This window comes from Pezoporus occidentalis, unplaced genomic scaffold (assembly GCF_034315485.1).
Source record: "Pezoporus occidentalis ecotype Australia unplaced genomic scaffold, CSIRO_AGI_Poc_V1 ctg3, whole genome shotgun sequence".
Lineage (NCBI taxonomy): Eukaryota > Metazoa > Chordata > Aves > Psittaciformes > Psittacidae > Pezoporus > Pezoporus occidentalis.
Genome location: NW_026914940.1, coordinates 14324990 through 14339263, shown reverse-complemented (window position 1 = coordinate 14339263; position 14274 = coordinate 14324990). Strand labels below are relative to the sequence as shown.

Sequence of the window (14274 nt, the reverse complement as noted above, 5' to 3'; positions counted from 1 at the left end):
TAGGGCTAATCTGCTTTTGAAGGAGCCCCTCTCTTTTCATGCCTTTACTGTTTGAGCAATGCTGCCTTTGCCTTTCAGTAATCACCATCCGTTACTCATAGATGCTGTCAGGCCCTGTCATGCCCTCAGAGCAGCTCAACTCCAGATTTTCTTCCCAGCCCTGCAATGGTGCAGGGATACTATGACATTACATTCTCCCCAGAAACAACGACATGAATCTGATTTATAACTGGTGGTAAAACTTTATTATTCAAGTTTAGATGTAACAGACATCTTTGCTGCCTGAAGATTGTTTGCATAAGAAATACACCAAGAACATGTTTGTGAGTAGAAATGAACATGCACTATGAAAACCAAAAAACAAAACAAAACAAAAACCCAAAACAAAACAGAACAAAAAACACATCCATGTGTTGTAAGGACAAAACATTAAGAGCCGACATTCTAGATTCAAATCAGGGCTACAAGTTTAATGATGGTTTTTAGCAACATGAAGTCATTCTTTACAAATTTTTTTTTTCTTTTTTTTTTTTTTTCCTTTTCCTGCTGGTGAATTTTCTATCAGCTAAATTCACAATGGCATTTTGAGATGTTTCCTTTTCTCCTGTTCTCCTTCTACATAGAGCTCAGAGGCCAAAATGATCAGAATGGAAAACTGTGGTTGCTGTTACAATGTTTATTCTAAGAATATTATTTTACTATGTGTAACCAAAAAACAAATGAAACTGGTACTTATCTGGCTGGCAGCCATTAAATTATTGTCTTTTATCCTCTTAAAAAGAGGTAAATCAGGGTATATGTGATTCCTATCTAGGTAGCATCTCACTACCAGCTTTTCAGAGCTGGCTAAATGAAACAAAATTGCGAGGAAAATTGTGGGGATGGATCCTATTCTGAGGTAAGGAAATTATGTAAATCATTCTACCTGACCCATCTTAACATTATAGAAAAGTTTAGAAGGGATTTCTCACTTACCTATCACATTTGGGATATGCTGACAAATTGCTCTCTATTCTTTGCCAAGCATAACTTGTTTCCACAGAAGCAGAAAGAAATATATCTACCCTTCTGGCTGAACAGAAGTTAACTTCTAATCTCTTTGGCTTTTCCTGACCAGTATTAGGAATTAGCATGTTAAGTCAGCCAAGAAAAATCAATACAGGAGCAAGAACACACATATATTTAGGCATCCTGGGCAAAAAGCAGATGGTAGGCAACATCCCTAGCACATAAAGCAAGTAGTAATGATTACACAGCAACACTACCCAGTCCAAAGATGGACTTGAAAGTCTGTTCCTGAACTGAGTACTAATCCATGGTTGCCAGATAAGGTCTCCCTGCTGCACAACCACAATGCTTCAGCACTGTATACAATTAACATCAGTCTCTTTTGTCTTGCTGCCCCTCTAACTGCAAAAATAATCTCTTGCCCACAGCATGCCTCAACTTCTTGAGTAGTGTCTATGTTGTCTCTGTTTAAAACTGTCACAGTGCATAACAGTACATTTTTTAGGTAAAACAAGTATCCAATGTCCCTCCTCCTTTCTGGATGGTCCATGAAAAATTAAGGTGGGAGTTTCATCAGCACAGTGGCAATTAGGTGCAAAACTTATTTTGGAAATCACTCTTGAGTTTAACACCTGAACACAAACTATGCTCTGGAATATCTTCATCTCCTGCTGCATTATCCTATGGGGCACGAGCCCTGAAGTGAATAGCTGGGAGGCAGTCCAGTTGACAGAAGATGTCTCATGATGACTCCCTCTGTACAGAGTGCTAATAGAAACATTGTTCCTGCTCTGCAATCTGACTAATGACAGGTATCACAAATCCTCTGGTTTTGAGCCATCTACTTATTTTGTGGTTCAATTTGAGATACATTTTAAGATCTCAAGCCACCATTCCTTAGTAGAAGTACAACACCCTGCAGACACTGACAAACAGAGAACAAAGAATGATTCTTTGGAAGTTCAGGTTTAGGTTCTGTAAGCTGATGGAAATGCAGCAGGTGCAGTAATTACTTGTGTGTGCTAACACTGGTTTCCATCTGAGAGTTATTAAATAAGATTATTCTTTTTCAATGTCAGGAATTATTTTTTTTATTAATATCCATTGTGATGGGGGCTGGAAGAGAGAGGGAGTCACCTCTCTTTTGTTCATAAACAAAACTGTGCTCCCCCCAGCCCAATCAAAGAGAACAGGCTATGGCAAAATCCCATTTCTTACAAAGCAGAAATCTTTGAACATCTCAATATGTCATGGCAAGAACAATGAACTTTCAATTCTCATTTGCACCATCTATGTGTGCAATACTAACATTCAAAAACCTGTCTTGTTCTTTGCACTCATAAGATTTCATTTCTCCTCATCCCCAAACCCCGATATGTGTATTTCCTGTTATTGGCCTCTGCTTCTGAGTTTAGCAAGAGGTGTAATGAAGTACAGGGTGGTGCTCAAGTCTCACAATGTGCATGTACCCCCTAAGCTATTTGACATGAAGATGCAGCTTCTATCAATGAAGAAGCCACAGGAACTGGTAGGTCTTAGATAAAGTAAGTCAAACCAGTAACTACTGAAAACCGGTAGGCAGCTACCTCCGGAGCTGATAAAAATCACTGCTTAGTGAGTCTAACGTGTTTCTTGGAAAAGCTGAAAAGAACACACACTGGACCCTGACGTAACGAAATGAGGGCAATCTATTTCAGTCCCCACAGAAAAAAAAAAAAAGAAGAAACTAAAAATACCCAGCAAAAATAAATCCACAAAAAAAAAGTCAGAACTTATTATTGGAGAACAATAGTAAAAACATAACCAGACTTTGTCTGGCACTGGTAACAAGCTGGAGATTCATCTAAAAAATAGAAGAAGAAGAATGTGGCCCAATATCCTTTGCTAACCTAGAACACTATTGAAGGGTTATAGAACACAGCCGTGAACAGACTGAGTGGGACTTTCCATATGCTGCTCACCAGTATAGAAGCAATGGGTGGAGCAGGAAGGAATGCAAGCCTAATGCTGAACAATAGCCTTTCTGTGCCTAACAAATCAGAGAAACTGCGCAATAACGTTTCATCTGTGTGAAAACGTAACACGTAAAATACTGCCAAGGTCAGCAAGACCTTTGGTGATCAACTGTGTAAGTGCTTCTCATGCACGGTGATGTTTGTTGCCAGCTGCTTTAGGCACATTATTTTTCAAAAGACCATCAAAGTGCTGAACATTTAGGCCAGTTCCTTCCTGGTTTTCCTTTTGCCAACCCCTATGAGGCATTTCCTATCACCTCCCCTTGTATCTTCCACCTCCCTGTCTATCTGGTTAAATATAAGCGCACCAAATTCTAGAAGGGAGAATGGTGAGATTCAGGTAAGTTAAATACAAGAACTTTTTTTTGTTTTTATGATGCTTTAGTTTCAATTACATGAAAATCTGAGAAAGGCGGCATGTAAGTGAGATCAGAATAGGACCCTTTACGTATAATCTCAAGTGAGGACTTAGTCCAGAAATATTTTTATAGAACATTTTAAAAAATAAAATGCATGAATGGAGAAATAAAAGACAACATAATATCAGAAAGACATTTTAAACTTCATTCGCTGCAACATTCATGAACCAGTTGAGCTACACCTGCCATCCAACCATAAGGAACTAAGACCCTGCACTGCGAAAAAGAAACAAACCCAAACAAAACAAAAAAGCAACTGCGTAATATTGTAAAAATGGAGTGCAATGCTACTACAGAATGCAATAAAACATCAGTGCTGCATCATCAAACAGCACTTATCAAAATAATTTCTGAAATGTTTCTTCTGAAACACAGACAAAGCAATAAAAAGAAGATATATGTTTATCATTTTAAGCATAACAATGTGAGTTAAGAGCTTAAGAATACAAAAGTACTTGGAATGAATAGTGCTACCCTTTTTTTCCTAAGTAGGCATAAAAATATTTTCATTTCCTTCTTGTTTTTCCATACCATTAATATCAACAAATTTCATTCATTTTATGTTATCGTTTACAACTTTAATGCACACACACAGAAAAAAAGATACCTACTGCAATAGAAATAGTTGCTTCATTACCTTGTTTGCTACATTTGCAAATGTAAACAGCGAGGCAGAGCCAGAACTGACTCTAATGCATGATGGAATATCTTTGTTGCATACGTACACTGTAGAAAATAATTATTCAATATGTCAGGCACCATTATTTGAAATGTAATACATTAATATTTACTAGAAAAATAAGGTTTTTTCTATTTGTTCTCCCAACTTCTTTAATGAAATAAGTTAATCTGACAGTGCATCCAGTAGCTTGTAATATCTTCTACATCCCTGTGGCAAAATAATAAACTACTGGTTGGGACACTATAATGAAAATGATTAAAGTCAGTTCTTGTACACCCTTGTAGCAAGCATGGAGGCTCGTCTAACAGCACCTTTAACCAATTATTTAATATTTAGTTATTTAGCCCTATTTCCCTGAGCAGTTATGCTGAGGAGCTTTCCCTTCATGGATAGTTTTGAAAAAGCTGTAAGTATTAAAAAGTATTATGAAGACATTTAATGCTACTTAGCAAAAGCTGGTATAAGTCTACTGAAGGGATTGACTGGTATGTATAGCAATGTTACGTCTGTGGAGAAGTAACCTTAGACTTTAAGGTTTAGAAATGTAATATATTAAAAATATATTAAAATAAAATACAGCAGGTTACCTTGTTCTATGCAAATTAAACCTGGAGTGTGGCTTCTGTGTCAGACTTCACTTGCACAAAATGGTTTTCCTAGACTAAAGTGTGCCAGAAAGAATGTAGTGATAAAATGGTAGCTAAAAATCAGCTGAGTCTGAGAAACATCTAGATGAAATTGCTGCCAAAGCTTTGAGGATGAAGTGATCCTAAGGCATGTTGTAGGGCAGAATTAGCCCCAATTAAAGAAAAGAAAATGACCTTTTAACATCTGTATATTTCACAAGTCTAGTTCTTATATACAATGTGCATATGTTCACTATACCCCTGCAGCAGTATATACATATACACATCTTTGCACTCTTGCCAGTTATGTCTCTTACACAACAGCAAAGGTATTAATTGTCTGGTAAAATTTTCTCAAGGTTATTTGCCATGATTCACTGCATTCTGGCTAGCTTTGGTGGGCCATGTCCCATATAATTATCTTCTCCCCCTTCTGGCCACCATCAAACTGTTCCTTTTTTCTTGGTAACCCTCCCATTTAAAAGGAAAAAAAAAAAAGAAAAAAAAGAAAAAAAAGAAAAAGGGATTTAATATTGGATAAGGCATGCTCTCTATATGAAGTGCTTTATAGGTCTTCACAAGACATTACAAGCTATTGAATTCCCATCAAGGAAACCTATTTCTGTTTAATTGTGCTAAGTGCTAAGGTTTACTCTTTAGGTTTTCCATTCTTTTCAGCTTGTGCATTGTTCCTGTGTAGGCCCCTCTGGATGTGAGTTGTGAAGTCATACTTGTCCGTGCAAAGATGCTGGCATATGCTGCACTGGAAAGGTCCACTGTCACCATGGCAACTCATATGCAAAGCATACATCACTTCATCCAGAAAGACAATGCCACAGTGCACACACTTGGTAGAAAGTTCATCTTGAGTACTTCTATCAACTTTTTCTGTTTTTACTACATTCAAGGGACCTTCATTTTTTACATTTGATGGTGCCTTACTCTTTTCCTTGGAGGCACCATTTGCAGTTGGCCCAGGTCTGGAATGCTTTATCGCCAAATCTAGAGGAATGTCATTGTCTGATCCGACAGCTGAAAAATGAGGAGGCAGATTAAAGGTGGGATAAGGCACATAGTTTTGGCAAGGATTTGGTAGGCCAGGCACATGACTCAAGTAGTGTGGATTCCCAGGAACAGACAGCTTATATTTACTCCAGAATCTCAGCCAGTCAGCTTCACTCTGAAAGTCACTGTGTACAAACGGAAGTCCAAAGAGTGGGTACTGGTATTTTTCAATAGGGCTTCCAGGTGGTGAATAGTTTGGATGTTTCGCAGGTCTCATGTATTTTTCTATCGGGCTGCCTCTCTCTGAGCTTCCTTTCCCTTCTGATATCGATGAACTGTTTCCTGGGTCTCCAGTACTTTCCTGAGGACTTTTTATCTGAATGTGCAAAGGTTGCATCCTTTTGTGAATATCCAGAGTTTGGCTGACCAATATTGGCTGCTGAGCAGAATGGCTTTTAGTCAATGAACCTGGGGCCTCATATTTACTGAGGCTGGGAAGCTGAATTTCTCTCTGATGACCTTCAGGTAAATGATCCTCTGACCTCCTCTCTAAGGGGCTTCCATTGACTTGCTCCTCACTGTTACCCCTCTGCTGTTTGTTTAGCTGCTCAGCCTGAAGTGCCTCCGGGTTAAGGCGCTTTCTTGTTCGTCTCCTAATGATCTGCTCACCATTGTTCTGCTTAATGATGTTTAAAGGCCTGGGAGTCTGCGTGGAACACACATATAATGAACAAAAGGAAAAAAGAAAGACACATTAAATCTGCGAAACCACACTCACCCAAATTTATCTTTTCTTTTGTGAAGAGGTATATTGTAAGAGTTTTATGGGAATGTCCAAATTTCAACCCAAATATTGTTTCCTGGTCCCTCATGCTAAATGTAAACTTCGGATTTGTTTTATCAAACTAAGTCAACCACCTTAAACATATTATACCTCTTTACTTAAAAAGGCATGAAGTATGCTAACTGTCAAGGCATTTATTACCCTTACTACTGAAAAATTCTGGGGGAGATGTGCTGAAAGTGGGTACTGAGAGCTGGGGATGAGGTGGGAGACGCATGGCACTATGCTCTAGTCTTATAATATGCACTATATCAAATGGGCTCATATTGGGCAGGGTTTGTATAGATCTCACAGTAACAAGAACTGAGTAACACTTACCTTGATACTCACCCCCTTTGACACTGATAGAAAATGCAAGTAAATACAGGGCTTGCAAACCACCACTGCTGTCACCTAGCAAAAGGGTTGCATTTCTGCTGTGATGGTGAGTGGGATGATGGTGGCTGGAAAGGGACTAAGACAGATGGAGAAGAAAGCCCAGGAAAACTTTTCCTGTGCACCAAAAGTTCTATGTTGGACTTTGGTACCAACTTCCCCTCCTTCATCCCTACTGTATTTCCTTCTATATGTTACAAATGTTGTGCTAAGTCATTCCCTAAATGTGGAAAATAGGGTCTGTAAATAAAAGAGCATACTGGAATGGACAGAGAGAAGAATTAAATGAGGACTTCTGTTTCCGTTTGCTAATTCCCCACACCAACTCAGGGTAGGTGGCCTACTTAGATGAGAATTGAAAATACTTTTTGGTGAAAAAGTAAAAGAAAATTAATAAAAATAGTACAAGGACAGCAGCCAGCCTTCTTGGAAAGGCCCCTCAATAGGAAGGCAATGCTATGTGAATGAAAGATGGTGCTGTAACATCAGTAGCTGCTGTACTGGGAAGATGTTAGAACAACAAAAACTACCTAAAAGTCATTCAGTTTGGTGTGCTGGCAGTTGCCATTTGTCTCATCCAAATGCACACATAATTCCATTTTGGTTGGAGGCCAGAAAAGTGCCCTACATAGTATTCCACTTATATGTTTATTTGGAAATTTTCTTTCTAATATTGTTTTAAAGTGCAGATTAAATTCTGGCATACAGTCAATATCCAAAATAATTTGTATCCTCAATGTCACATAATTTAGATATATTCATAACTTTGAATTAATATAAAAATATCCAGAGCTGGAAGAGCACTCACTTTATTATTTGTAGAAATCTAGTTTCTGTCTTGACTTGCCATCTTCCTCTCCTCTTTCACCTATTTATTTCCCTGAGGTTGATTTATCCTTAATGGCTAACTACTAACTACATTTTAGGCAGCAGAGCTATTTTAAAAGATTTTCCTTTGTATTAAAATTCTGAATCAAAAGAAATATACACTTTGATCTAGATTTTTAATAAGCAAAACTTAAACTTAGCAGAAAAACATAACCTGAACCAGCCTCCTCAAACAGATCAAAGTTGAGGGAAAATCATGTTAGATAAAATTACAATATTTTCTATGTGAATTCCATGCAAATAAATGTTTATAGCTTGCAGAATCGATAGCTAATTGATACGCATAAGCATATACTCTTTACTACAGGCTCAGTGTAATATCCTCGCTTTCTTATGACAATTCTAAGACTGTCATACTAACATGCTAGGTGAGGTCTTAGAATATTATTGATGTTGCTCTTATTGAACTTTTTTTTATACACTACAGACCACTTTCATATGGCTTCTGGATAACCTTTCAAAAGTGGAATTTCTTACTTGTCATGCTACAGGTATGAAGTCTGATCGTGGAAGTAGTTAAAAGAAATATCTTCATACCTGTGATTAAAGACCCTCACACATTCATTGGCAGCTCTGTCTCTTCAAAGTTACACCCTATTAGGAGTTAAAAGCTGTAGGTCCAACTTAGAAATTCTTCAGCATGCAAATAACTACTCATCTGACTATTCTTTAGCTGATTAAACCAGACTCTGCAGTGGAGTAAAGCTACTCACATTTTCCTTATTAATATTAGTAAGGTGCAGATAAACATACCTGGTTGGAAGTAAGGCAGACAGAAATATTTTGCTTTTAAAACGCCGTATGGCAGATCCTTATTTATGTATTACACATAATATATTGGGTATGATCGCAAGGATTTTTTTTTGCTATCTCTATATCAATTGGCAATCTTGCTACCCTAACCATGACTAACTTAATAAAAAAAGCCACAAAATTCAGCAAATAGTTTATTAAATTATTGTGATTAGACTTCCATGGAAAATAAGTGATCTTCTCTGCTAGAAGATCACTTATTTCTAACCCTAGAATAATATGCTATAACTCCTCACTGAAGCAGTCTAAGGATGTGGCCAAGGAATAACTAGGGAACAAAATCTAGTTTTCTGTGGCCTTAGAGTTATAGATATTAAAAATGAGGAACTGCACCTCAATAATAATGGTCAAAGTCATTATTTTAGGTATCATAGAAATGGAAATATGAGTTGGAGCAGAAATCAATACTACCATGTTAATGTGTCAGTCACTACCACCCAGTAGTATCTGATAGACTATAATTTCTCTCATTAAATACAATAAAAAAGGGACCTTAGAGATGAGTGTACTATATACATATTTGAGTTAATCAGGACAGTAGTTCTCAATAGTGATAATCCAATCAAAAGGGAGCTATGAAGCGTGCAAACCTACTATAGGTGAATGTTACTCAGTTGTATAGTGCTGCTTAGTTTAATACTCACAGAAGAGAAAGTTCTATTACCTTTAATTTTTATAGCTTCAAACATTTATCTAGTAACTGCACTATCCTAAAATCTTTAATTTGAAAACATTCATTTATATAGTACTTAATGTAAATTTTCATGAAGAGATAGGCAGACAGATAAAAGAAACTTTCATCTTTCCGGTGACACCCCAAAGAACATCCCTTTGCATAACATCGTCTCAAAAGGTGTCCCAAAGGAGAAATTTGTTTGATTATTTCAGTCTCCAACTTACAATGGAGTTGCTATCACAACACAACAGAGTGGAGGCTTAATTAAATTTCTCTCCATTTGTTTGGTCAAAGTTCAATTGAAGATATTAATGTCAAATGTCCACCAAATGACAGCTTATTGCCATGCTTGAACAGTTGAGCAAAAAGATAGTGTCAGCTTCCTGCTTTCTTTTTGCATAAAACGAAGTTTGACATTGTATTGCTAATTATTATTGTTGGAAGCACACTGAATTGTTCCTACTAGTTCCTAAGAACTATCTGAGCTACATATTTGAATTCATAGGTGATTCTTGTAGCTTTTATCTATTCAGTAAGTTATGCTAATAATCACAGTAAGAGCCAACACTATAGTGAGAAGTAAATTAAAAAAAAGGGAAAATGGACACTCTAAATGGAAGTTCTACAAAGTTCTCCAATGTTAAAATAAGGATAAAAAGCCAACCTGTCCTTAAAATCTTTGTGAATGCTCACCCCTGATCAATTTCTTTAATTAGATATTATATCTAAAACTTTGAGAGACACTTTCAGTAAGATCTGGCCAAAATGCTGGTCAGAGATCATGCATCCATCTTCTGCTCAGATACTGTCTGCCTGTATGGGTTGGTCTGGAGCTTAATAACAGTTACTGACCTCTGACAGCACATGGCAAACAGAGCTAAGTTTTCAGACTGGTGATGGTCTTGCTGCTTTCAAACACTGGATCTTTTATATTAAGTGGGCTGACTGGACAGGATCTTGAGTAAACACGATGGTTAAGCAGCCTATACACAAGATCAAGGGTAAAATTCACAGAAACTACTGATTTAGAAGCTTATGCCTCAAATTTAAAGAGGCATAGGCTCCTGGCTGTCTTAATGCATCTAAAATATAGTTTCCTAAGTGGGTTTTTCTTTTTTTTTTTTGAAAATGGAGTTTCTGAAAAAAAAAAGGTTTTAAAAAATACGCAGTCTCAGCCACAACAAAGAATCTGATTTGGGCTAGAAGCCTGAATTATTATGTTCTCTTGGCAAACTCCCAAAGGCTGCCTCAGGTTCTATTTCTGAAAAATAGTTAACACTTTCTAACTTCATGGGAATGTTCTAAAAATTAATTAGAGTCAAATCTTGGTCACCTGACTCTCCCATGTGCTCCTATTAAAGATAGCAGAGATAATATTTAACGAGTGGTTTTTAAGCTTAAAAGATTCTGAACATTTTGGCACTGATCCAAGGAAACACTTAAGCATGGCTTTCCTGGACCTGGACCAGAGCATTCAACATCTTTCAGGATCAAATCAATAAGATGAAAAGCAATATAGACCATCCTTTATTACTTATTCCCTGCCTGATCCTGAGGGATGGTGAATCTTCCCTTCACCAAGTGATGAGTGCCACCAAGTGAGTAGCTTCCTTGTTGAGTGATTTCAGAATCCTCCATCAGACTATAAGAACTGTTGAAAAAAAGAACTGTAGAAATACCACCACCCCACATGTCCAGGAAATCTATTGTCAAGAATAAAGGGGGGCAGAAAAGTGAAGGAAAACAAAACACACAGCAAGGGGTATTTTTGATATAGATGTAATGTCTAGCCTTTTTTGTTTTCTTACAAACATGAGGGCTCTTGAATTTAGAGAGCTTTCATCACGACATACTGTATGTCTTTAAATTGAATTCCCAGAAACGAAATAATTTTCCCCTTATTTTGTATCAAAATAATTAAATGCATCACTGGTGATCTCAAACACATCTACCCACAGCATCCCAGCTTGCTTCATAATGAATCACATCTGATCCCAAAGTGACCATAGAGCAAAAACCCTGTTAGGAAATTAACTGCAGGCCAGGGAGTGGTACTAATCACACATCCAGACAAGACCACAGCTGCCCAGCTTAGCTGTATAACCCTTTTTTTTTTCTGAACAAACCAGTAAGTTCTTCCTACCGAGTGAAGCTTCTGGTAGAGGCCACACGCATTGCATACATATCCACCATTTGCATTCTTCCGCCAGAGAGAGGTCTTTGTGGTCAGGCAATTGGCACAAAAAACACCCGAGCCTCTACGTCTCTGAAATAGGGAAGAAAAAGGAAAAAAAAAAACAGGAGAAAAAAAAAAAGCAGGTCAGAGGTGAGTCACATGAGCTGCGGAGTTAGGACAAATCAACACAGGAGTTTTGTTTCTAGACTGGCAACAATGACAGTATAAAACCACACTGCCCATAATGAGGTCAGGTTCAATTGTGCTTAATAGGCACCACTGATTTTCATTATAATTAACCATAGAGTGATGGATGAGGTGTGTGAAACACCAAAGCCTTTTCAGAATAACAGCTTTAACTTTTTGAACTTCAGGTTTTGTGCATTTAATGATGGTTTCTAAACAGCAAATACTGAAAAAACCCTCTGGAGGCTGACAGAGAACATTCTGTAAACTTCTCCTGATTTGTTCAACACATTTCACAACAGATTATTTCTTTTTAGGTTGCTTGATTTTTAAGTGTGATCAGTAGCAAGAACTCTGAAACACCACCACTTCACTTAATTAAGAGTTTGTATCTGCATGATACTAATTCCTTTAACATAGATTATACTTCATTAATTGAATGCATGATATACAGTTCACCTTTCCTGCTTACTTCTGGAATCAGTATAACCTACCACATATTTCCCAGAGCTCACTATGAACAAGGTGCAACCTCTGCCAAACAAATAAAAGTGCAGTATTCTTAATGAGACTTCTTTTGAACTTCACCTGAAACCCCAGAAAATACTGCCTCATCGATGGATAATTTCTTTATTTTAGTCAAGCAAAGAAAGGCATGGTATAGCTTCCCTAAATACAAATTGATTTTTAACCAGACTGAACTGTGCATTCATCAGCTTTCATAATGATCCAGGAATAGTTAAAAGTAGACACATTTATGAGTATTGCTCATTAAATTCTTTCTACAGAGTAATGATTTCATTAAACTTCTCATTTAAACAAAAGTCAGGCTGTGTTTGTGGGCACAAATACTTATAAGCAGGAAATGGAATTCTTTTGCTGAAAAGTAAAATCTGAATTTCAACTCTGTTCCCTTTTTGCAAAGGAAAAAAAAATCAATACAAAATCTTCAGCATGTAAGATAAGAATGGCTGAGTACAGGGAAAAACAGACTGGGTGAAAACTAATTTTATTATAAATTAAAAATTACCAACACTGTAAGTAAGAATTTCAGGGTTTCATAAAATTTAAGTAATTTATTTAACTTTAGTCCATACTGTAGAAAAGTGGTGTTCATGCCAAAAAAATACAATGGTTATAATTGTACTCTGATACATTTCAAATGGAAAGCTTTCTGCAGACATAATTTTGGCTTCAAGACTGGAACACTTTCTTGGCATTGAAAGGGCATTTGATTCATCGGGTGTTTCACAATGTATCACTAAAAAGACCTGGTGAGCAGCCAGTTCCCTATAGGGTAATTTTTCCATCCAGATGCGAGTGCTATCAGAGGCCCTCGTCAGCTAAACTAATTATGATCTTGCATTTGCTGATGCCTGCTCACTCTAACGTTCGACATCCTCCATTAATCATCAATACAAGGAAAATGAATGAAACGTAAAGAAACTAGGGATGGTAAGCTGCACAGCTATAAAAATCTGAAATGAGTGCAGTAATTTAACAAGATTGGGGAAATGTTTTTAGTGAGCACAAAGTCAGGCTAACAATTGCCCTTTTAAACCAAGAACACAGTTTCATTAGTACACCAGGTTGTGCTACTTTAAAGTGATACAATAAAATCAAGATTGTAGTCAAGATAATCTCTCTCTCATGCCCTTACGTCATCCTCTATTTTGTCTCTTAAATCAGAAGCATTAATATGTTACATTTTACTCAATTTGTCTAACAGGAGAACTAAATGGTAGTTGATGTCCCTTAGCAAACATCTAACTAGCTGTGTATATGAGATGCAGCTCACCCTGGGAAGCCACGCTCATCTATAAGTAAATTGAAGCTCCGAATTTTTTTTGTGGTTGCATATCTTTGCCCAACTTTACCTGGATGCTGAAATATTTTCTGCAAAAGTACAATAAAAGCCTCACTAAACTAACCCCAATTTGGTCCACATGAAGGGTGAGAAGTTTCCAGTTGGAAATGAGTGTATATGGCCAGGATTCAGACACAACTGCAGAACTGTTCCTTGCCATTCCTACTTCTTGTCTGCTGGCCTATGACTTCTTGGTTTGGTGTAGTAACTAGGTGGAGTCTTAATCTGAGCCAGTCCTTCCACCCTTATATTTCTGTTTGTGTTCACTGAGTTTGGGAAAGAGCCTCTACAAAGTCAAATATATATAGAGAGGTCTAGTTTATACACTGCATTTGTACATGCCTGAATAGTCCTAGAAGGTGTAATAACACTGAAATCCTATGGACTTATTATATTTTTGAAACATTGACAGAAGTAACTCATTTTTTCTCTCTTTTTTAAAAGAAAAATATGTTTCAAACTGGACATTAGTTGCAATGAAATAATACAATGACTACAGATGACAATTTACATAGTAGCTATACATGTCAAAAACCTATACCTGTGCTTATTTAGTGTTTACGAATTATTTATCAGTTTAAAATTTCAAAGTAGTTCAGCTAAACATTTTTCCCTACACTGAATGTAAAGTTAAGTTTTCCTACATGCTGCCCTAGGTGTTGCACCATATATTTAACTTATTTCTGCATTATTT

At 37.0% G+C, this 14274-nt stretch overlaps 1 protein-coding gene across 7 annotated transcripts in view; it reads right to left on the bottom strand.

Moving 5' to 3' along the window:
* Positions 1-222: 222 nt before the first annotated feature.
* The window catches only part of TRPS1 (transcriptional repressor GATA binding 1), a 216732-nt gene continuing 202680 nt past the window's right edge, over positions 223-14274 (bottom strand). For all 7 annotated transcript variants that reach the window (XM_062627138.1, XM_062627144.1, XM_062627143.1 and 4 more), the window contains 2 exons: positions 11495-11617; positions 223-6461 (listed from right to left, as the gene is read on the bottom strand). In XM_062627138.1, the coding sequence (XP_062483122.1) occupies positions 5400-6461; positions 11495-11617 (1185 nt within the window). In that variant the 3' untranslated portion in view covers positions 223-5399. The remainder of the gene's footprint in view (positions 6462-11494; positions 11618-14274) is intronic.